Raw genomic sequence first — 24,429 nt, 5'->3', positions numbered from 1 at the left:
AACCATAAATACTTCAAATTGGCTTTTCTTGAATGAAGGGCAGCAGTCAGCACTACTTGTTAGAAAGGACTGTAAGACATCATTTATTGCCAAAGCTAATGCAATCCACAGCATTAAGTCTGCTTGAACATCAATATTTAAGCATACTTTTAAACTAAGCCATTTATTAGCTGTTGTTAGTCAAGCAACATTTTGCACTGTAAGGAGCATATGCTGCTGGCTAAAGATCTAGCACTCAAAATCTATACAGTTAGTGGATTTAACTCAGTTACTTATTATTTAGCCTAGAACCTCAACCAAAGGACAGGCAGCCTGACAACTTATCTTTATTTCAAAACAGCATCTGGCTGTGTTTATACCTACCTGTGATGAAGTGAGGAAAAAAAAAGCCCCAAACCAACTCCTGAATTACAATTATGTCTCACTGGTAAGTCAGTGCCAATTAAGGCCTTGCTTTCTGCCCACCTGAGTTTGGATTTGCTTGCTTGTCGAAAGCACTATTATTCAGCACAAGAGCCGATTTTCATCTAATCATACTTAACATAAAGAATGCTAAAACAACAACAGTCTTCTTAGGCACGTTTGATACTGCTGCCATAACAACATGCAAATACTTCAGCTTGCAACAAAGATATATTCAGTCCACCTAGTGTTTATTACCATGCTTTCTGATAAGCCCACTTTTATTATTTTCAATATATTTACTAAAAAAAATAAGCTAAAGACTTGTCCACATCTGAAAACGTACACAGAGACTTTTAAAATGAATGCTATTTTTATCAGAAGTCAGTAAATAAACCGCTATTTTTAAAAAAAGCCTATTTGCCAGATATTCAAATGAAGCTATAAAGCACCTCTGACCCTGGAAGCATAAATAAACTTGCTGAATGCTTATTTGTAATCCCAGAATATTGTATTACAGTAGTGCTATCTGTCAAGCCACAAGCCAGCAATTTCAATGCCTGCAAAAATTCAAACCCATTCAAGACTTTTTAATTTCAAGAAACGATGGACTTTTGTGCAGGGACAGCGTTCACGATTTATTTATCTAAATGGCCTGTCAGATCATAAGAATAGTATGAAAAAGCTACAGAACGGTGCCAAGCAGCCCCCCGCGGCCCTGTGTTTTCTGTCAAACCCCGGCTCAGCCGCACGCACCTTTCGGGTCCCCACGCCCCGGCTGCGTGACAGCCCAGGCAGAACCCGCTCCCCCCGGGCGGGCCGGGGGTGTCGAAGCTACCGAGCTCCTGCCTCGATGTTGGAACACCCCCCCAACACACACACACACACACACACACACACACACACACACACACACACAAACAAATACACCCCAACACATACACACACCCCCCACACACACGCCCTTCTGCTGCCACTGCACCTCCGCGGAGGCCGAGGGCTCCTCCCGACGCCTCCTCAGATATTCCTCGCTCCCGGGCGGCCCCTCGGGGCTCCGGCGCTGCTCGCCGCAGCTCCCAGCCCGCAGCCCCCTCCTCCTCGGCGGGGGAAGGTCAACCCGAGGGAGAAAGGGGCTCTGCCTGGGCGCGCTGCCCCGCTGCCAGCTAGGGAAGGCGGCGGCCGGGACCCCCCCCCGCGCGTTCTCCCCTCAGGCCGCCCTCGGCCCTGCAGCAGCCGCCCGCGGCGAGGGGGGGGGCGGGCAGCGCAGCCGCGGCAGAGACCCCCGCACTCCCGCTGCGGCCCCAGTGGGCTGCCGGGGGAGCTTCCCCACTCCGCGGCAGGGGGGAGAGGCCCGGCAGGGCAGGGGGCGGCGGCGCTGAAGGACATTTTAGCGGCTGGTGCCCAGCTCCGGCCCCCGGAAAATGGCTGCCGCTGGAGCGGGGCCTGAGAGCCGCCGCGCCGCCAGCCCGGCGCGGGAAGGGGGCAAGGGGGTAGCGGCGGCCGCTTCGTACCTTTGAATTTGAGCTCGTGTTGCGGTTCGAGGCTGAGGACCTGCTCCGCTTTCGCCATGTTCCTCCTCCTCCTCCTCGGCGGTGGCGGCACCAGGCGGAGAGAGGAAGGGACGGGGAGGGAGGGGAAGGAAGGGGAGGAGGGAAGGCGGGCGAGCGGGCGGCGGCGGGGGGCGCGCCCGAGTGCTTTATTCACTCCCTGCCAAGCGGCCCCGGAACCGCGAGGGGAGAGGCACTGCGGTCGGCGGAGTGGGGCCGAGTCGGGGAGGGCGAGCGACGGCTCCCAGCGCACAGTGTCCCGTCAGGGACGCGGAGAGCGGGCGGGAGGCGGGATGATGCAGCACGGAGGGGCCAGAGGGAGGCTGCGGCTGACGTCTGCAGCCGGCACCGCCGCCCCCCCGGCCTCGCCCGCCCTGGCTGCCAGCAGAGGAAGGGCCGGGGGCTGCGTGGTCCTTTGGCTCCGCGTTCCGCCCTCCACCTGTCACTTTACGGCGGAGAAAGAGGCCTAATTAGTATTAATGTAGTTTAATCATCACTGAAAAATCGTGATTTGTAATAAATGCCCTCCTCTCTAATAGCAACCTGTTATTTTTGGGCCTTGATTCTGTAATCCGTACCGCCTGAGGGCTGAACCCGCCACAGAAGGGCTCCCCCGGCCGCCCCTCCCCGGGTGGAGCTGGGGAAAGGAAACGCGTCCCGGGCGAGGAGGAACACGGAGAACCGCTCTGCACTGTGCGACATCCAGGGCTGGAGAAGGATGCATTACAGCACCAGGAAATCCTGGTAACCGTCATCCAGCCCCAGGAAAGATTTTTGATAAAATATATTTAATTAATAAAAATATTTTTTAATAAAGTTTCCGGTCAGTTTAGTAACTTTAAAGCACTTCACCCCCTTTCTTAAGTAAGCTCTAACCAAAGTTTTATGTAATATGCTTTGGACTGTTTCATGTTGCGTTTGGGATAATTGTTTCTTTTCTTTTTTTTTTTTTTTTTTTTTTTACTCCAAATAGCACAATTTAAAATGTTACTGAGTTATTGACAGCCATAGGAGTTACAATAGTACTAGGATTTTGGGTTTTTTTATTCCCTCTCAAGTTGTTTTAAGCATTCTAAAGGTTCCTAAGAATTTACATAGAATTTATTGCTGTAACCTTTTGAATTCTGCTGTGGGGTAACAACGATGTAGGAGCTTGGCGCACACATTACCAGCAGAAATGTGCTGATCTTAAAAACAGGTAGTTTATATATACTAAAAATTATCCATTAGGAAACTGGACTTTAGACATACAGGACTTCAGGAGGAGATACCATTTGCACAGATAAAAGCCACGTGCGTCAACATTTAACAACATCCAGAGAGTAACAACTCAAAGCACAGAGTTACTTCAAGTAAGTCCTAATCACGGCTGATTAACAACCAGGTAAGAGGTGAACAGAAATATGGTAACAGTAAAACATTATGAAAATTCATTTTATGACACTGATACAATCTGTGTGATACAGTGTACCTCACCTCCATGCAGTTCTTTGCAAAATGAATGTATAAAGAGGCTAAAAAGATCTGGACTTTGTAACGAGATGGTGGTTGTTTCTGTTGATGACCGCAATAACAAATGATGGACGGCCATGTCAAAACTGACACTGATATAACAGCACTCGGGGCTCTAAGTGCATCTGCAAGACTTGCACCACATCTCAACACTTCAGCTGCTCTTGTCCATGATAATACCTGTTTTTTAACTAGTCTGCTTAACCCCCTCCAATCCTCTTTCATCTTTTGTTTTTGAAAGACACCTTTCAATTCCACGCCACACAAACCCTTCTTAGTGTATCTCTTGGTTTTGCATAATGCAAGTGAAACCTGCTAACTCCCTCTACCCAATACTAATTTTTAGAAGTTTCAGCAATGTATGGCAACATGCTTAAATAATGTACTTCTGTTCTTCCTTCAGATCCTTCTCTGTTGAAGAAAAGATGGTCACATAATTTCATGAAGGAGCCCACTTTTTTCCCATGTCCTTGCTATTCTACTTTGCTTAATTAGATTTGGAGCCAGGACATCCTTGGCTTATTATTTTTGCTGCTTGTGGGGGTTTAATTTATAGCATAAATTATGGATTATGTCATAACATTTTACTAGATGTCAAAGCAGGAGAGAAAAGAGTTAGATCACTTACACTTTGGAGTAGAGCTTTCCTTGGCTGATATTCTAGAAAGCTTCTCTTCTTTCACATACTCTGGGGTTTTATTGTTATAAACAGATTCTCTCACTGAAGTAGGCATTCTCAGTCCAGTAATTAGTAGAAAAGAGAAGCTTTATATATATCTGCAAGCTAAATGAAAACTAACAGGAATAAGACAGATGAAACTTTATCCAACATATAGTCATACATAATAAAAAAAAAACCTTAAAGTAAATAAACAGTGTTGCTGCCCAGACATTTCCAAGTTCTACTTTTCCTGAAATTAGTACAAAGTACATCCTTAAGCATTTGATGATCCATATCTTAAACTGTTTGTCACGTTGTATCATCTTACATCACCGTGCAGCTCTGACCTTACCTGCCTGTATTTGAAGGACTTGCCCACATTTTCATCCAGGCTGAAGTTTCTATAAATCACAGCATTAAGTTAAAAATGTGAAGTCTTAGGGATGCAAGTTGTTATGATTTTGTTACACATAAAAAAAACCAAAACCAAAAACCACCAAAAAACAAACAAACAAACAAAACCCCCCAAAAAAACCAAAACAAAAAAACCAAAAAATTTTTACACATAGCTAAGAGGATAACTTAAAACCAGCAGATACTGGACAATAAATTTAGGTTATTCCAGGTCTCTGTTACAAAGATGACATTATGTGTTTCCAGCATATGAACTGCAGCCAGTTGAGCAGTAGAAACTTGTATCCAACATTTTCAGGTGAAACAACAGTATCAGAAACAGGACTTTTTTTCCTTATTTATGCTTTTTCAGGTTGCTATTAAGTGAACATGTTAGTCTTGCATCACACACTGAAACAGGAAATTTACATCTATTAAGCATCACATAAGATACATGAGAGAACCAAAGCCAACTCCATATTTTTATGCTGCACATCACCACCAAAGCAGTGGTTTAAAAAAGAAAACAAGCTAACAACCAGCTGGCTGTATTAACAGCTAAGAAAGGATTCCATCCCAGCATGACAGGCCCCCACAACACTGTGTAGACATTAAAAGCACTTCAGTTTTGATTGACAGAAACCTGGCCTAAGCAGTCAAGAATTTTACATTTCATGCAGTCTAAGCTAAAAGCAATGTCCTAAATAACTAGACCCTGGTAGAATTTGTCAGGCCTTGCACTGGTTGACAAGCCTGTGTGTGGCCTGCAGTTTCTCAGACATCATGCTGCAAAGAAAGGAAGCATTACACAAAAGCTGCATTCTTGCTGCTTTTTTTCCCCAACCCCTCTTTGTACAAGTTTGTCTTCTGCCTTTGTCTGTGTATACATAAACTAGAGAAAAGCCTCAGTTACTGAATGACCCGTAGTCAGTACATTTGGAAAACAGCTATTTAAATCATCACTTAGATTCACTTCCCACATGGTATTGCTTACATTCCTCTTCTGTAATTCTATTGCTACAGAGACTATTTTCCATCATGTTGAAAACTTTGGAAGCATTTATAAACAAAGCCAACACATTTATAAACAAAGCTTTTTATTAATAAAATGTTTACACCTTTCTTTTTTTGCACAATACATCAGACTGGTAGTGATTTTAGCATGTTATTACACTATAAAAGTTTATTATGAATGCTTATGCTGAAAAGGCTGTTTACATTATGCCAAATCAACAGGTCTTTATTTGCATTTTATGCACTATATGGGAGTGTAACAATTCAAACAAAAAGGAGAGAACAAAAGCCTGGTTTTCCTCATTGGCATCTACAAACCAACAATACAGACAAACCTGTACACACTCTCAGGACCAGCCCAAGAGAAGACTAAAAAAAAAGTCTCAAAACATTCATAAGCTTGGGAATTCATCACTACAATATTTCATCCCTAGTAATCTGACTATATTTCATGCAGTGAAGCAATGGTTGTAAATTTGTGCAGTTTACAGTGCTGCAAATGCTCTGTAACTTCGAGCGGCTTAAAGTTTTTTCTTTAATAAGAGATACTATAATAAGAAGGCACAGACCTTTCAACCCTCGTAACAGGTTAACCCAATCCTACAATGAAAAGGCAGAATGCTTTTATGAGGGACAATAATTGCTGATACAAAGGTTAACCTTCACACTTAATTTTACAGGCAAACATTTATTACACTGCAAGAGCTATATGCATATCAGGTTATTTTTGTTACCCCCAAATACACAAAGTTTCTTGTTAAGAAGAAACCTTCAGATTTTTTATTTTTTCTACATTTTATTGGAGGTGGGGGTTACGAGAGGGAAGATTGCCAGGAAGTGTCTTACAGCAACAGAAATATGAACCGTTTCTGTGTCTTAAATCAATTCACTGTGTCACAATTTCAATGTTGAATACACAATATTCAGAAATGCAAAGTGCAAAAAATCGAAGTTAAAATACAGAAGGAGTTTAGGTCATGTTACTACAGCCTTAGAACAATTTCCTCCCAAGGTGAATGTGCTTTTAGCCTTCATTATGTGGTATAAAGAAGTAGTGGTATGCCTCAGCTGCTATGTTCCATAAGGTTGTACTAATGAATCACCTTTTATTTTACAAATATTTGCTGCTGTGACAGATACTTCTAGAACCTTTGAGGAGAAAAAGACACTTGCCACCTATTCTTGGCTAAATCCCAGAAGGAAACAAAGAACAAATTGTCAAGAAAACATAATGGATTTAATAGGAAATACATACTGTAACATGAGTAAAAGCAAGGCAAGAAAGTAGCACTGAACCTATGCAGGTGTCAGAGTTATAGCATATCCAAGTGCAACAACTGACTGGAGTATTACACTCACAAATAAAGGGCATGACAGAAAGTGGTCTGTAACCTTCCAATCTGAACAAATAGCAGTTGCTTTGTTCAATAAAACATATGAAAAAATTAACATAAATGAAGCAAAGAAAACACCAAGCTTCTTTAAAGAAGAGTACCTTTAAGAAGGTAATCAGCTCCTTGATTAAAATTGTTAGTGTTTAAAAAAAATTTTAAAACCCCAACTTGCAGGATGATGAAATAGGAAAAGCAATTGTTTCTTAGAAGTCTTCATTCTACCATGAGAGCACTTTCAGCAAACGCAGTCTCAATTTTTCAGGGACAAACCATCCTACTGCCTTGATCTTTCATGTAAAATAGGAACCACCAAATAACTCTATGCCACTAGAACTTTTTCTTAAATTTTTAATAGCTGTTCATAGCACATACACTCTGAAAACACTATGTTAAAAATTCAGAGTAGGATGGAGGAGAAAAAGGAAGGAGGAAAAACCTGACCCTAGGATCACCTTGACATGTCACAGGCTAAGCCCATCAGTTCTCTTGAGTTTCAGGATAGTCGGATCCTTTGCAGGATTTGTTGCCTGTGACACTTCATAGATAAAATTTGGTAATGCTTTGATTTTTCCAAGTCACACATTTTTTATTGCAGCTGCCCAAGAAAGGGTTTGCATGCAAATTTGAGACCAAAATATCAGAGATTTTCCATAAGGAAGCATTGGTGTGAGAAGGCCTAATAATTTTAAGGAAATGTTGTTTTGGCACCTGAATTATTTTAAAAGAAACAAAGATGTGGTTTCAAGCATATTTCTTTTGACAAGCTTGAGTCATATGATTCTGAAAAGGGCAGGTGACTTGACTTTCTTCATATTAACACCTATACTTCTTATATTGGTAGCTCATACCAACATCTTATTTCTATAAATCTTTTGTCACCTATCATTACCAGGGCTGTTATCTGAACATAAAATTTTATTTTGAGAACTCTGAATAGGTTTTTTAGAAGGTCAGTCCGAAGCACAAAGCTCTCCTGCTTCAAGTAACTGACTCATGACATACAAACTCTCTCAGACCATTATAAAACAACTTCCTGCTAAAAAAGTAAAGAAAGTTTGTCCTTTTTGCTTGTATATGAACAGAACAGCCTCTTTTTTTCAGAGGTTTAGAGTGTTTGAGAGATACATGAAGCTTTTAGAAAACTAATATGCAGTGTAAAAGTTAAAGTCAGTGTATTATTCAAATTCTCACGTTTGAGATGATTTTTCTATGTAGCTATTGATGCTCATAAGTAAGGTTTGCTACAGGGTGAGCAGCTAAACATTTCAGACAGCTTCTGTCCTGTAAATCATTAATTCCCAAGAGAGTCTTTGCAGATTGCTGACATAGCACACAATAGACTACACCATCCTTCATAAACTAAAGACTGCTTCACAAGAATGTCATTCGAATATCACTGATAAAGCTTCCTTTTCCAATTAATAGTCAGTAAGCCATACTGGAAATTAACACTAATGTCAAGGGATAATTTAGAATTAACATAATAACAAAAATCTCATGGCAGCAAACTTTAAAAGATATCCAGCCTGAATTATTTTTTAATAATTAGAATGAAGTCTTAAACAATAATTTAGACAGCTCCCAATGAATCCCACACCAGGATTGGTGGTTTAAAGGACTAGACTTCCAAATCAGTAAGTAGGTATTGTCTCCTCTCTCTTACTCTCTTCCAAAGCACATAAATAATCTTTCTTGAGCAGGCTGGTAGCATTAAATTGGTATTACATACACCAATACATTAAAGATTCAAGTCTGCATAAAATGTCCTTCTGAACTACTGTCTGATCCTGTAGCAGCTAAAAGGGTCCCACTGATGTCAGTAAAGATTTGAAGTGATTATTTGTTTTGTTTAAACGTGGATCTAATAAAGTAAATGAAGTCTTTACCTAATTGGCAACAGCAAAAGTTGTTAGAATTGTCTTAGAACTTTTCAAAGCACCTGTTAAAAGTTTCAGTAGCTTAGCCACTGGATGCTTCTGTTATTAAACATAAGCTTCCAGATTCCACCTACTGAAGCATTTAGTATGCCAGTTTTCAGCATGTGTGTAAGATACACTACAAAACCCCCTGCAGATCAAAAGCCTGGCAAGTCAGATAAGAGACAATTGTAATTCAGAGGGTTGGATGAAGACACCCTCCCAAACTTGGGGAGCATGTTAAAGTTGCTCCAAAGCTTAAGACTTAACCATTTATCGAATTATATTTTTGCACAGATATATATAACTTCTATGGGTAAGAAGTGGTGTTTAGAAGATGAACTAGTCATATTTTGTCAGTTAAAAAATACTCTGGATCAATGATATGACATGCACCTCACTACATCTTTACATACATGGTACTTTTCCAAACATACTTTGCAGCAATTAATTCCCTTTGAGAGTATCTGGAAGTCTTGCTTTTATGATGAGCTCCTTTACGATTCCACTCCTGGCATAGTGGAATAAAACTTCTGTCCTGAGCTTTTTCGACAACCTCTTAACCGAAAACGTTAGTAAAAATTTAGCCAGAATGGTTGATAATTAGCACTCCAAATGCTCAAAGGCTAACTTTTCTCCAAATGGAGAAGCTATGTTAGGACAAAATATAACCAATTTCAGCAAGTCTAATGCACAATGAAAGCAGACAGCCTAACAAATTAATACAGAAGAAAGTATTCTCCTCCTACAAAAATGAAACAATGAACATATGCATCTCATCCAGGGATGACTGCATTCCAGCTTTCAGCTAGGGCCAACTGATCAATAAACAGTTATCTTGGCTCAAAAAAACTTGCATCAACAGTCTGTCGTTTTAAATAGGCATGTATTAAAAAGCAGCCTTACATCAGTGTTTGCAGTTTGGACAGAAACACTGGCTATTTCCTTGTTCTCATTAACTGCAAGATCAGAACCACAATAAGGATGTGAAACATGCTAGCATTCCACTTGGACTGGTAACAAAAGAAGCATCCGAGGCATTAAAACTGTTATATTTGAGAAGAACAAGATTGCTGCTGCTGCTTTAGTGTTTTGGGCTGAGGTTTGGGTTTGCTTTTTTTTATAGCTTTTAAAGTCTAATTTTGGTGTATAGCAAATGAGTGAGGATAGATCAGAAAGCAGTTCATGAAGATTTGCTAAGATATATGGATCTCTCTCGTGAGAGATCAAAGAGAACAACAATGACTTCACTACCAGCCTAACTCTCAGTCTTGAAAAGAGTTCAATATTTTCTTCTCAAGTCAATAATTCTTTGATAAATACTATTAATCCAGTTTTGTTACCCTACTGAAAACCAGATTTAAACTCCATTTTTATCAACTGCTTACTCTGTTCTTTCTTTACTAATTATATTTCCATCAAGCATTTTGTAGGAGTACTGAAGTTTTCTGTTCCTAATTTATTTGCTTTGAGCAACAACAACAACAAAAGTTATACATCAGGCTGAACACCAAACAAATTGTTTGTACTAGGAGATGCTTTGTTAAGGACTGGTGTTTCAAAGGGGCTTCAAACAACCTTCATTTGATGCAATTCAAAATTGATGCAATTCATGGGCTCTCTATAAGCACATAGCCTGTACAACTGTGGAAAAGAAGCATAATTGACAATGCAGGGCAAATGCAGGTGGGATAAAATTCCAGCCACTGAATTTCATTAAAACATAATAACCTATTAAAAATCTTACTGTAATGGTTCATCTGTTTTGCTCCAGAATAGCTCTGCCAGAATTTTCACTAATATAAACTGATCTGAACTATGAGTCCTTTCATGTAATATGAACTTTTCTACATTTCTTTCAAAGAAAATACTTGATAGAAAACCAGATTACAAATAAAGAATAAGCATCATCAACATAACCTCATTTTGATACTAAAGCTAAGCAGCATATTTCATTCAGTATATACTCAAGCTGTTTTTCTTCAAAAGTATGAAGTTTCTCACTAGTGCTGGCAGGAACCAAAAAGTAAAAATAAATAAAATAGCACAAATGGGTATGGTCAACCTATGGTTTCATTAAGAGGGCAGGAAAACCAACACAGAATAAGCTCATCTGCTAAGAAAACTCACAGATGAAAAAAGCCCAGGAACCACAAGGTAATGATCTACATTACCACGTGTTAAGGTTACATCTTATTTGTACTTTTGTGCCCAAAACAGGGAAGACTGGGTGCACCATAGATGAAAACTCATTTGAAACACCTCATGCTGCACCAACAGTATCCTCTATTGGCTCTTTCAAATGGGATTGAAAGAGAAATAATTTCAGTATGCTTCTGGATGAACTCACAGTGACAATACCCAAATGCTGGAAAAACCCCCATCGAAGATTCCATAGGAGTTTATCCATAGTTGTGGAATGGAAGGAGTGTGTAAGATTGCATTATTTTTTACTGTTTTTACATAATTTATAATACTTTAAAACAGTGGTCTCATAAATATAACATGAACACTTTAAACGTGCCAAGCAATTAGAAGCTTTCCCCAAAAACTCTAAGGTCTTAGCAGAACCACTGGCAGCATGTGTTTTCAGTCAGTAATCACTTAACAGTCAACTACACAACCACGTTTTTGTCAACATCTTAATATTAAAAACTTGTAGGAACAAAAAGATGCATAGAAGCATATCAGTTTGCCTTAAAGTGATCAAAGTCAGTATGAAAAAAAGATTGTCTGTAGTTTAAGATCTGTTGCTCGTGTCCCCAGCCCTGGTGCATACCATTATTAAATAAAAAAGTGCAAATGGGACTTGGGGACTGGATGGACTGATTTGCCTATTATTTGTCTTCAGTTGCTTATTCTGTAGCCACCTCATATCAACTGTTCCGTTGTACTTTGAATTAGCTACAAATAAATTTAAAATAAGGCTCACTGAAGAAAAGGAAGAAATGACATCTAAATTCCAGACTCTTCACACCCTTAAGTCCCACAAAAGTGCTCACTTCCCTTTTGACAGAAACAACCCCTAAAATCTTGATTATATAATTATTAAACATTTCAGCTCTACCCTCCACAGTCACCTTCCTTTCAAGCAAGGCCAAAAAAGTGATGATGGATTCCCTTTGAATGCAAGAGATACTACACTTCTTGTAAGTAAACAGGCTGACATTACGATTGCAGTCTTTTCTGCAAGTGTACAGATGTCAGATGAACTGGTCCATTTTTGTGGGACCTTGGGTGTATGAACACCAGCAGATAAAGATCTAAGACTGATAATATAAACCCAATGTGAACTATTAACTTCCAAGACCACCTACTGTAATAAACAAGTCTTATTTTCTAAGAGATGAGTCAACAGCAGCTGCGCTTTGTCACTGATGGCTGCCTCCTTAGTTTGAAGCCCTTACCACTAGATGGGGGGTTGGTGTCAGTTGATGGAATTCTGCGACCTACAAGGAAGCAGAAAAAAAATATTATAGCAAACATTACACTTGAAACCAATTCTAAGTATTCAGTGTATGTTTTACATACAAAAATGTGTCTTCAATTAGTCCTGTGTCAATAATGACAACATTCCTGCAAACAGAAGGAAGGCAGTTAAAAATCTGTACTATGCCTGCAAGAGAAGCAGCAGTTTCAAGCTCATTTTGCAATGTTTACACTTCAGGCTAATCTAGACTTAGAGAGTTAAGATACAAAAGCACCCAGGGAATGTATCTGCAGGATTCAATACCATCTGGAATATCTTCATTGAGAACTACCATCCTAGCTTGTATTTACACAGTAGATCACCTGCAACAGGTGCTTGTAAAGATTGCTGCTTTAGTCATTTAATCAGTCTTTAAGATTGGCTATTCCCCATTAAGTATCCTTTTCTGGGAGGATTTATAGGGGGTTTTACCATACTTTATTCAAGATCAATTTTAGAGAGCAACTATTAAGTCAGTAAATTAGGAAGCTAATCTACACCATATACTTTTTACACCATCTTCAATATATTTAACTGCTTTTAAGGACCCTTTTTTTTTTTTTAAAGGTAATATTTCTGTAGCTATTCAAAATGAGACAGCCGTGCACACACACACACAAACAGGCTGCTCTCTGTCCTCGTTTCACAAGCAGACTGACAACAAACTCGTTCATTGGTGCTGCTGCCTAAAACATACCCCTGCAAATAATACTGGATAGAATTCACTCTGGAATTCTGTCTGCTTTTCATTCACACACAAGCTTGTCATTGTCATTCCTGTCATGAACGAGATAGAAAAGATTTTCAATTTAATTAAAAAACCCCAAGGTACCACAAATTACCTGTGCAAATACTACACACAATAGTTGCTATCTCTTAGGGAATAATCTGGCATTTATGAATTCTTGTCTTTTTGAAAAGAAACTGGTTTGAACTAAGTAAAAACACTAAGAGAAGAACTTAATTCCTTTTCTCAGCTATAAAAAGTTTGTATGTTCCTCACACAATTTCCTTTCTCTTCCATAATCTTGCAAGTACTAATTAAAACATTCAACAATGGATACTGTAAGATGACACTGACTTCTGACACGAGAGCCCTGCTTGCTATTTATCCAGCAGCATTACAGTAGGTTTAAAATCTCTGGAAGGAGTATGTAGAGGTCATTAGATGACCTAAATTTATACAGCTCATTTTGCAGTTTCTACTCGTATCTGGTGGTAACAAACATACTTTCACCTAAATAGCACAAAACCCAATACAGCAGTCAAATTTCTACTTGAACTTCTCCCAGAAGAAAGTATATTAACTCTTTAAATACTTACTAATTTCTATAAAGAGTTCATTAATGTTTATTGCATTTTTCGCACTTGTCTCTACAAATATTGCATGAATGGAATCTGCATAGTCTTTAGCATCTTTTTCCATGACTTCCCTGGAAAAACAAAGCAAAGAAAAAACTGTGAATGAAAAAAAACCCCAACAAAACCATTATTCAAAATCTTATGGAATATATTAAGCTTTCAAGTGTCCCAGTAAAGTACTGATTTGTATTTTGTGTTTGACATCATCCTAAAGTTGATGCTTATTTTTTCATCTATGCTACCTTGAGGTATGAGCATCACTAAAGCACAATCATAAACTAAACAAGGCCTTAATCATTAGTCACCACTGCAGTGGAGCTTGTTTCTTGAGCACTTTAAGTGTAGGTCTGCATTCAATCATTAGGGAGAGCTTTATTTTTCTCTCACATAACAGTTTTAGATGTACTGAAAAGATCCTAAAGTATTAGATCTACTACTCCAGTGAATTTCCTATAGATGTTTACAAAACCAACTATCTCAAAACACTGCACAGATGGTTAGCATAGCACTTTCTTTACATGAAGCCATAGCTATATCCAGAAAAATGTCTAGACTGAGCACACAGCAGCAGAGCCAAGAAGTCTAAAAGTTATTCTGCACCCCCAAATAGACAAATTGATAATGAAGTATGCTTCCTCAAACAACATGTAAAAAAAAACAACCCAGTAGGTGGAAAGAGTATTGGATTATATGTTGCATCACCTTATACACAAGTTTTAGAAAACCTAGGCTGGCTTCAGTAACAAGGAACTTAAGATACCAAAAGCACAGACTTGGGATGGGAGACTAAAAAACTGGCTCTAGGCAAGGTACAAGTAATATTGCTCATTAGCCTGAAGAGCAATGCTTTTGTCATTTATGTCATCACCTAAGCACCCAGAAATACCCATGTATAACTTAATAGACATGCTACTCTTAGAAGAAGTTATTAGAGCTCATTAGGCAACTGCAATGCATCAAAATTTTGTAAAACTGTACTAAGAACCAACTTTGCAGTGGTTCCTTAAATACATAACCATCTGTCTCCTTTGAGACACCAGCTGTGGTATCTTTTCCAAGAAGATCTAAACCCAAGAAGTTTGCACATACCTTATTTCTGAGTTTTGGCTTATTTAACCAGGATTTCAATAAAATGGACTTCTTTTGTTTTTAGTACATGCCATTTTGAAAGTCTGGCTGTTCATAAAATTTCTCAAAAACTTTTCCTGCTCCCTGCAACTATTTCAGCCACAGCCAATTCCATCTCAGTATTAAAGCAGGGAAGGAAGACACCTGAACAAGCAAGTCAGAAAACCCTACACAATGCTTTCCAGCAGGCTTGATGTTTTTCCTACAAAATGAGGTGCTATAGACTGACAGGGGTATTTCTTATAAAGTGAGGTAAACAGCTTGTATTACACTGTAGTTTCACAGGCAGCTTAGGCTTGTGTAACTTGGCACTGCCAGCAGAAAAGGTAATCCAGTCTCCTTGTAAACTGCTCCTTCGTAACCCTGTGATCCCACCTCTGTCATGCCAGAGAGTGATGATGGTGTGAGCAAGATAAATGCACTTGGATCAGTCCTTGGTTTGTTATATGGCTAGTTTTAGCCTGCATCCATTTTACAGCCAGATTTACTGCCTGATCATCTATGTACTCACACTGGTACAGCAGAGGAAGCAGGCAACACTGTCCAAGCACAGACTTAACCAAATCTTCTGACAGTAAAAACAGCTCAGACCACTTGTGAAACTACAATGCAAGTGCAGAACAGCCTAAATTGCTCTATATCCTTTAACTGCTCTGAAATAATTAAAACATTTAGCAGTATGAGCTTAAGTGAAAACCTCAAAATTGTCAAATTATTTACCTTACATCATTAAGATCACACTTATTTCCTGCAATAGCTACAACAATGTTTGGAGGCCCATGCTGTCGAAGCTCTTTAACCCAGTTCTTTAATGTTGAGAAAGTTTCCTGATGTAGGGAAAACAAACAAACAAAAAGAAACAAATAGAAGGAATTAAAAGTCAGAACTGGCCCAAAAAACACAAAAAGTAGAAATTGTAAAGCTGGGTCATGATCAAACTTCTTACCTCTTTTGTGATATCATACACTATAATGGCTGCTGCTGACCCTCTGTAATACATCGGGGCTAAAGCACGAAACTGAAAGACAGCAAACATCATGAATCCCATCTTCCACCTGAACTTCATTATTTCCTTACAGTCATTATTACCGAAGATTTAAAGTTCCCATTAAGTGGAAAAAACCTTTTCTTTACCATTGCAGAGGCTGTGTAACAGAGTACATAAACTTCCATCAAAGTATTACTTTGCAAAGCCCAACCAATAAATGGTTCAGGGATTGGCAGCACACCTACTGCAAAAGGCAGGAAGCCAAACTTGACCTGAATTTGACTAGATTGGAATATCTCATCTAAAAGACCACAGATTATTCACAAACTCACAGGATATATGATTAACTTTAAACACTGAGCAAGAGGAAAACAGTCAGAACTCAACAGGTGAGTTCAAGACACGTTTTTGGAAAAGAAGTAATTTCAAGAAAACCAGCACGTTACTGGTTATGGCAAAAGTTGATGTCAACCTCTGGCCCCATGGATCAGGCATGGCTAGAAATGTTGGTTTCTTCATAATCTAATTTATTGCTTTAGGAATTTTACTTGAGTTTTTCCTGAAACTCAAAATTTTGAACAATGTTTAAATCTAAAAAGCCACAACAATGTGACCTGTTGCAAACAGAGCTTTAAGGGACATGCTAGCAGTAATTTCATTGTCATTTCAGAATGAAATCTACAGAAGGCATATTTGGTTGGTAGTGCATTTGCAGGACATAAACCAGGCCTGTACCTTTGCACAGGCACAGAATTATGAATCCAGGATTGAAAAAAGTGATAGAGAGCATGATTAAATTACATGAAACACACCAATTGAGTATTCTTAAAAAGTGTGATATTCTGCTAATGTAAAAATAACCAGACAACTCAATCTAGCAATCAAAATTCTCAAAGGACAAACTACATGTCCTGCTTAGATATAAACATAGATGATTCAGAGCTTTTCTACACATAATTACTGAGTGTAAAAATCACTAATATATGTATTTTCATAAAGCCTTATTTTGTTCTGATAAAATACCAGTTTCCTTTTGCTTAGTACAGTTCAACTAAGAGCAATATTATAACTCATAAGTATCTTGGTATAAAGCAGAATTTCAGACCATTCACATTTGGCTCTCAAATTCTGTTTTGAAAACAGGATTTTGAACAAAAAGCTCAGAGTATTAAAAAAAATAGTGGGAAAAGGAAAAATAGGCAGGCATTCCATTCATGATGGGCCATGATCCTTCTCTTCCTCCTAAGTACTAAAACGTAAAGGAAAACATATTTGGTAAACCACCACTTGGACTGGTTGCAACCTGGCTTTTTGATTATTTGAGTATTTACATTGGGCATAAACCAACTTTCATTTGCTGATTCTGAATTACCCTCATTTCCTGCCTAACACTTAGATACTTTTTTCCAACCAAGAGAAGTCAGCAGATAAAATACATTAACAAAACAGATGTTACCAGAAACACTGGATTTTCCTTTTGCTACTTTTCCACAGACTTCAGCTTGCCCTCAAGCCTACAATTTCTGTTCTCACTGAACTATGAAGAAGGCACAATGTAATTATCCAGAGAAACGGTCACAACTGTTAGGCAAGAAGGCAAAAATTTTTATTGCTATAAGAGATCTCCTATCAACTTCACTCAGTGTAGAAGGAATGAGACAAGAAATAAGGCACATGTGGATAGGGAAATGAGCTGTATGAGTTACTGCACATTTCCTCCTTTAGAGTGAAGCTAGCCAGTTACTCCATGAAGCCATTTAGAACAAGGGGTTGCCCAGTGTAGTGCAGAACAATCTGCTGCTGGGCTTTTGAAGTGGAAAACAGCAAATGCTCCTCAAGAAGCCAGGACTATGAATTTTGTGCATTACACACCATAGCTCAGAGACGTTCTAATTTGAAGAATGGTGCAGATATTTTTGGTATTCCAAATATCCAGGGATGGGATCACCTCAATGAACCATTGCCAGGGGTGTTGCACAACCAGAAAACTATGCTACAAATTTCAGGGCAAGGCAGGTCTACAGACCATTTATGACTAGCACTAAGTGATAACATTGTTCTGGTTTGGAGATAAAAATATCTATGAAGATACTGACATCACTTAAAAGTAAATATTCTTTCTCCCATATGTCACTGGTTTCCTTGGATGTATTGGGGCCCCACAGTGACTCCTCTCAGGTGTGTAAAATGAGCTTCACAGATATTGTTGCTGCTGGGTCAGAGCCCACATCTTTCCTGTTTTGATTTCCATAAAGATATCACTCAAGTCTAAAAAAAGACAGATAAGGAAGATGCCAGTCATGAACAGATATGCTTCCTCAGATTGTAGTGTAGTGTGCTGAACCCAAATTAGGGCATTCTCCCATTGCTTGCAAACACAGTTAAAGTGAACAGGATGGAATGCTAATATGTAATGGATGTTTCCTGCCAAGTTGTGGTAGGCATGTTTATAAAGCTTTCCATTTAAGATTACCAGCCTCTCAAAATTCATTCTCTACCTCACAGAAGACACATTCCAGTGTTAACATTTCAGAATGGGCTAGGATGTTCACTTAGGACAAACTATTTGCAGTGAATGTTGACTGACTGATAGTAATGGAAGGACTTGGACACTTCTGGTAACATGGATACTATTCAACATCTCCCTGTGACACAGCCCTGATAAGTTTGTTTCCTTCCAGCAGTACCATGAAAAGCAAATTGTAATTCAAAATCCAGAGCACTGAAATCCAATACAAATATATCTGAGTTACTTTCCAGCCATTAACATAGTTAGCAAGCTGAAAACTAGCAAGTCTGTTTCACAGCGACTCCAAAAGGTCAGGTAACAGGGGTGAGCCTTTACAAGTTTTGGGTTTTTTGGGGGGTTTTGGGTTGTTTTTTTTTTTGCATTGGTGAAAAAGAGCCTTAAAAATAGTACAGCTGCATTTAGTCAGTTGTCTTTAAGTAATAACCCAACCTGATCAAGCTGACTCTTACTGGGGATGGCTCTGATGTCTAACTTTGTTGCAGTTAGCTGATATCCTACATAAACTCATTATAAGTAATTGACAATTGCCAGTAGTTAACAGTTAAGAAACAGCAAGAACTAGCACTGTTAATAGAGCTATTATAATTTCTGCTAATTACTAGGAATCCAGAAACAAACAGCTAGGGAAGTTTCCCTTTTAAGTTCTAGGTAAAAATAATACAAATTAATTGTGTTTTAATTTGATTTTATTTAAGTAGTTTTCTTGGAAGCTTTTGCCATTTTCCTCTAAGAACTGTACATGCTGCAGAGATTAAACCCCCAAACTACAAAATTAACATTTCAAAACAGATTTCTTGACATAGCTTCTAACACTTTCAGATCCGAGAAGTAAAACTTTACAAAACAATAAAAGATCATCACCCAAACCACTGTTTGAAACACTGCTTGTTAAAGCTTGAACCACATCCTACTCACATTAATAACCCTAACACTGAAGGTAACAATGTGCTGGCCATTGTATGATTTTCCAGAATTGGGGCATTACTTGTACTATGGAAACAGATCATTCATTTCACTTTTATTCTCATCTTGCCCATTGCACTGGTTGCAAATACTGCAGTCGAATGCTTAAAACTAAACTAGAAATGGTACTAGAGACAGACAGCTTCCTCCCTGCTGTTTTTTCTTTTGAAATGGCACTCCCTGTCATTGAACCTAAATCCAGTCTTTTGTTTTAGAAGTTCCTCTTCTGAGGTAATTGTCCTTTTTACTTTTACCCTGATAACACCTAAAAATAAAACTATATGTACAAGACCCATATCTTGATGGAAACCTGCAAAGAAGCAAAGGTTTTAATTGATGTTCATAAAGCAGCTCACATTGTGACTTTCAGGGGCAGGGATGAAAAATAAACCACTCCTGTCAGTACTATCACCACAGATACTCATTCTACTTACCCGTTCCTGTCCAGCTGTATCCCAAATTAGGAATTTGTGCAGCTCATTTTGATACTGAACAGTCTTGGTCATAAATGATGCTCTGGGAAAAAAAAAATTACAGTTTATGTTTTTCATAATATATATTTGGGTATCATTGGCACAATTAACTTTTTTAAAAGTTAACATTTCAATAGAAGTACTTTCCCCAAAAAAACCCTAACCCGATAAACAAAGATTTTTGTATGTAAAAGCTGAAACTAATGAACCAAAGTACCTCAGAGAATGGAATTTTCTTTCAGAGGATGAAATTCAACTAACAAAGCCGAAGAAACATGAATACACATTTTAAGCTTTTATTGTTCATAAGGTCTTGATAAGCTTATGACCAAAAAAATCAGAAAGCTCAGCCTTTTTAACAAATCACTTCAGTATATAACAGAAATTTTTGGAGGGAAAGAGATCAAATTCTTCTGCTTTGTATCAGCTTTTTCTCTCTCTCTACTAACACTCAGATTAAATGCTGTTAAGTCCATACTTGGGAATAAGCTATGACAGATCTGTATTGCCATTGCCAGATGTCAGGAGGACAAATAAATTGCTAATCAATAACATGCTTGTTGTCTGCACTCTGTTCAGCTCTCAAATTGTGTCATTTGCAATGTGCTTCAATCTGCAGAGGCTCTTGCACTTCCAGAAGACAAAAAAAATCTCTTGGTATGCCCAAGCTGCTCCAATCCTCTCCATCTTCCAGGTGTTTTACATTACAATGTTGCAGAAATATTATAAGGTACTTTTGTGCTATACTTGATCTGCTTTACATGAATCAGTGCATTTCCCACAAGAAGAGTATTTCAGAGACCTAATCTTTTCATTACCTGTGGGCATCTTTTTTTGCTAGAAAAGCCACACACTGAATTCAAATCCCTACAAGACTAGGAACCATAGATGCCATAATTACTTCGAGCACATGAGATCTTTTGTTATGATCTTTAACACCTTTTGTATACTTCATCCTTGTCACTTGAAAACACCGCAGACCTCCAAACTTGTTCTACTGTCAGTTTTGGACAGGATGTAGGATAGGATCCCGGAGCTTCTTACAGTACTCCCAACCTTGCTGTAGACTCAGAGAGCAAGAATCTTTCAGCACTATCAACAACATAAAATATCTGAGTCAAAGGCTCCAGATTTCAGTTTATCTCTGAGCTTAAGTACCACCAGGGCATTGATTTTAATGCAGTTCATGATACTTTTGTAGTTAATACAGCTGAAGTCTTTGGGCATGTTGCAATGTTAACAAGAGGACAAAACAGCTATGTTTAAAAAAAGGACAGGAAGCAAATACACATCACTTTCAGCTGTAAAGGGCAACCTTCTCCCCATTCTTTAAGCTCAGATGGTTTGCCAAATAGCACATCAATCTCCAAAGATGATTACTCTTTTAAGAAGCCAAATGTAAGATTGCAGAATCCCTAAAAAGAGTCTACATACTTGCTATAGGATACCTTGTAATTTAATACCAGTATTTACATCCGAAACAAAAGGTGGAGTGTGAAGGGGGGAAGAGGGAGATTATAAAAACCTCTTTTTTTTTTTTAAGAAGGACAGGATGAGACAAAGCTGATTTTTATCAGCAGTAACTTTTGGGGTCAAAGCTGTAGTGGAGTCTGTGTGACACCTGTGACAGGAAGCTGCACCAACCTACCACAAACACTTCTCAGCATCAAGTGAAGTCAAGTCCCCCTGTAAGTAAAGAACTGCAGAGCACACAGAGACCAACTGATTTAGTTTTATCAGTTACTTACAAGTGTAACATGCATACAGATGTATAACATTAAAACTAATTCGTGACAACAACTACAACCTGAATTAGCATGTTAACTACCTTCAAAAACTTGACTCAAAAAACCAATAAAATTATGTACTTGCATTATTACTATACTTTGGAATTTAAGAGTAGTGCATGGGAAAAGCCTATTGCTCTGTAAACAGAAGCATCTCTAGAGTAATTTATTCATAACTCAGAACCCCTAGCAAAATTTTGTTAGTTTAGGTTAACAGTACAAACCAGGTCCAGATCTTATACCTGAAAATGGAAGCTGCAGGAGTGCTGAACACACTCCTACCTTTCCTAAGGAACTCATGAGCTAATTAAGACTGCAGTCATTTTTATTACCACACTGAGCTGCCACACAGCGAAAACCCTCAAGTGATCTATTCAGGAGATACAAATACATATTCATACAGTTAGGTTTTATTCTTGAATAAGCCACATTTAGTTTATTTAGTTTCTTACCCTATTGTTGGGTTGATGTTGGGATCAAAGCTATCTTCTACAAATCTCCACACAATACTTGATTTACCCACACCAGTGTCCTAAAAAAAAAAACAAACAACAAACCAAACTGTAAACCAGAAATAGTTGCAAGTGACAATAGTTACTATAAACAGATGATTCTTTTTGTCCTCAAATCTTTCAATACACTCTGCACGAACACATTCCTCTAGAGAATCTCAGAGAAGTTACATTCTCAAAGACTGCAGGTATTATACTTAATAGAAAAATGAAGTCTCTGATAAGTTACAGTTTTCTGTTTTCATCTTAACAAAAATGTTTTAAGATGTTTTTATGGAGAACTATACACAACTGCATTTGTGCATATTATCCATTATTCAAACTTTCTTATTTTTTTTTCTTCCCCCAATACTTTGCACGAATTGCATTTGATTAGGAATAGGGAAAGACCATCTATCACTTTTAGTAAAATCTACAGCAACCCAGTATAGTTCTACATCTTTGCAAGCCAATGAAGCACATTAAATTATACAAGTGTGACACATGCGTTTCAACACCTGACTAATGCTGTCCCACCCTGCCTAATGAAAGACTTGAAATTTCTCCTGTGACACACCTGAAACATGCTTAATGCAACTCTACAGACCTGTAAATGATGAAAGAGGAAACATGTAATGAAAATTCTGGGTCATGTATGTATTTGCATCACTGATTTCATATATATATATATATATATATAAAAGATATACAGAAGGCACTTTTAGGGGTTAACTAAGGCAACAAAGTATTAGAACTGTTCTCAATAGCATTTGGACATTTAAAATGGCCATTTAACTAAAGACAGGTGAAGACAAACTTCCTTTTTATCTCCAAACACAGTAAAACTTTAAGAAAAAAAAGGAGCTGCTTCATTAAAAATGAAATTTTATGTCATTCTTGAATCTTCAGAATACCGTAGCAAAATTGGGTACAGTATGTACACTTGTATTGATCTTCTGAAGCAGTTTTCCTCTCAAGGAAAACGATATTATCTCAGTTCGGTATTTTTTAATATATGCGGGGCAAATAAGCAGACAAATCTTAAGAAAAATAGATATGTAGTTCCTGGCTCCAGAAGTTCAAAGACCAGTTTTCCTAGGTGCTTATTCTCCTTATCTTACAGGATGAAAGGTTTCTCAGGTCGGATGAACACAAGTAGTAGCTAGTAGTTAACTACAAATGCCTTAATAACACAAAACACAGGAACACGGCATTTTCTCCCCAAAGGGCAATGTGGTCGTATAGAAGCAGAACACAATTCTGCCTCTCATACCCTCTAGAATTCAGACACAGGTGTAGCCAACCCCACCTGTTCAAGGTGAGCCTCCCCAGTGACGCTTTCAGATCAACCCAAGCCAACACACAGCTTTAGAGACATGATTTTTTATTTCTAAACTTATACTTCGCTTTACTTTATGTCTCCTCCTTTCACCACCTGCAACATTTGGGGCATTTTCAAAGTTTACATGTTGTTTAAAAAAAAAAAAAGTTCAGGCCCCTCCTCCTCTCCTGCGAGTTTCATTTCAGGTGCTTTCATTTAGTTATTCTGCGAACCGCAAGCCTGAAACAGCTTGCGAGGAAGAGGGAAACACACTGGATGTTAGTGCTTCCTCTCTTTTTTTTTTTTTAAAGGACAACATTGTGAAGGAAAAAAAAAAAAAAAAAGCGGTATTTACCTCTCGAAAACGCCTCCCCCCGCGGAGGGGAAGGCCCTTACGGGCGCTCTCTCCCCTCAGCGGGCCGGGGCCTCAGCTCTGGCGGCAGCGAGGCCCACCCTTCACCCGGGGAAAGAACCCCCCTATTTCAGAGCCTCCCTGGGGCTCACACACACGCTCTCCCCCCTCCCCAGACAGAGGCTCTCAGGCCAGTCCCTCAGCAGGCTCCCTCCCTCCCGCGCCCAGCACCGAGGCCAAGTACTTACCCCTAGAAGGCAAACTTTCAGCTCCCTCAGAGCCATGGCCGGGAAGGCTGCGCCTTTAACAAGCGTCTGAGACGCAGCCCTGAACGATCATAGCCCTTCCTCAGGGACGCGTAAACTTGAGGCCTATGGGGGCAGCCCCCCGCCTCCCCCACGCCGTGGTTACCAGTAAACCTTCCTCCTCAGGCTCCACAGACGCGGCGCCATCTTGGGCGGCCCGACAGAATCACCTGACCGCTTTCCACCCCCGCTGCCGCCGAGGTTTTCTTCTCTCCCAGGAGTCGACGGCGGGCGCTGAGGGGAGGTTCGCCCCCCCGACAGCGGCTGTTTATTAAACCGGCAGCGTTCCGGCTGTGAGAGGGCTGACCCGGGGGCAGGAAGTACCGGCGGCTCCTCCCCTTGCCCTCCCGCTCCCCTCCTTCTCCTCCTCCTCGCTCATGTCCATTCCAAGATGGCCGGTAAGTGGGGCCGCCGGGCAGGC

At 39.3% G+C, this 24,429-nt stretch overlaps 3 protein-coding genes across 4 annotated transcripts in view; 1 reads left to right on the top strand and 2 right to left on the bottom strand.

Moving 5' to 3' along the window:
* VAPB (VAMP associated protein B and C) overlaps positions 1–2,231 on the bottom strand; it is a 29,711-nt gene extending 27,480 nt beyond the window's left edge. The window contains exon 1 of the mRNA XM_030462785.1: positions 1,914–2,231. Within this exon, the coding sequence (XP_030318645.1) occupies positions 1,914–1,971 (58 nt within the window). The 5' untranslated portion in view covers positions 1,972–2,231. The remainder of the gene's footprint in view (positions 1–1,913) is intronic.
* Positions 2,232–5,592: 3,361 nt separating this feature from the next.
* RAB22A (RAB22A, member RAS oncogene family) lies at positions 5,593–24,343 on the bottom strand. Its single transcript, XM_008497833.2, has 7 exons — positions 23,952–24,343; positions 21,992–22,071; positions 19,714–19,795; positions 15,745–15,816; positions 15,519–15,625; positions 13,632–13,741; positions 5,593–12,288 (listed from the first exon to the last, which is right to left on the bottom strand). Exons 1-7 carry the CDS (start codon positions 23,985–23,987, stop codon positions 12,191–12,193), a joined length of 585 nt encoding a protein of 194 aa, XP_008496055.1. The 5' UTR covers positions 23,988–24,343; the 3' UTR covers positions 5,593–12,190.
* Positions 24,298–24,429, top strand: part of LOC103532117 (serine/threonine-protein phosphatase 4 regulatory subunit 1) — a 22,335-nt gene continuing 22,203 nt past the window's right edge. For both annotated transcript variants that reach the window (XM_008497834.2, XM_030462837.1), the window contains exon 1: positions 24,298–24,406. In XM_008497834.2, coding sequence (XP_008496056.2) covers positions 24,400–24,406 — 7 coding nt within the window. In that variant the 5' untranslated portion in view covers positions 24,298–24,399. The remainder of the gene's footprint in view (positions 24,407–24,429) is intronic.

The sequence above is a fragment of the Calypte anna genome, chromosome 20 (genome assembly GCF_003957555.1).
Source record: "Calypte anna isolate BGI_N300 chromosome 20, bCalAnn1_v1.p, whole genome shotgun sequence".
Lineage (NCBI taxonomy): Eukaryota > Metazoa > Chordata > Aves > Apodiformes > Trochilidae > Calypte > Calypte anna.
This window is presented reverse-complemented; position numbering and strand designations above follow the sequence as displayed.

Coding starts and splice junctions, on each gene's coding strand:
- RAB22A (XM_008497833.2), bottom strand. CDS start 23,987: ATGGCTCTGAGGGAGCTGAAAGTTTGCCTTCTAGGG. Junction 15,817..19,713: donor ATACAGCTGGACAGGAACGG/GTAAGTAGAATG, acceptor GCTGTCTTTCAG/TTTCGTGCTTTAGCCCCGAT. Junction 15,626..15,744: donor TGTATGATATCACAAAAGAG/GTAAGAAGTTTG, acceptor TCCCTACATCAG/GAAACTTTCTCAACATTAAA.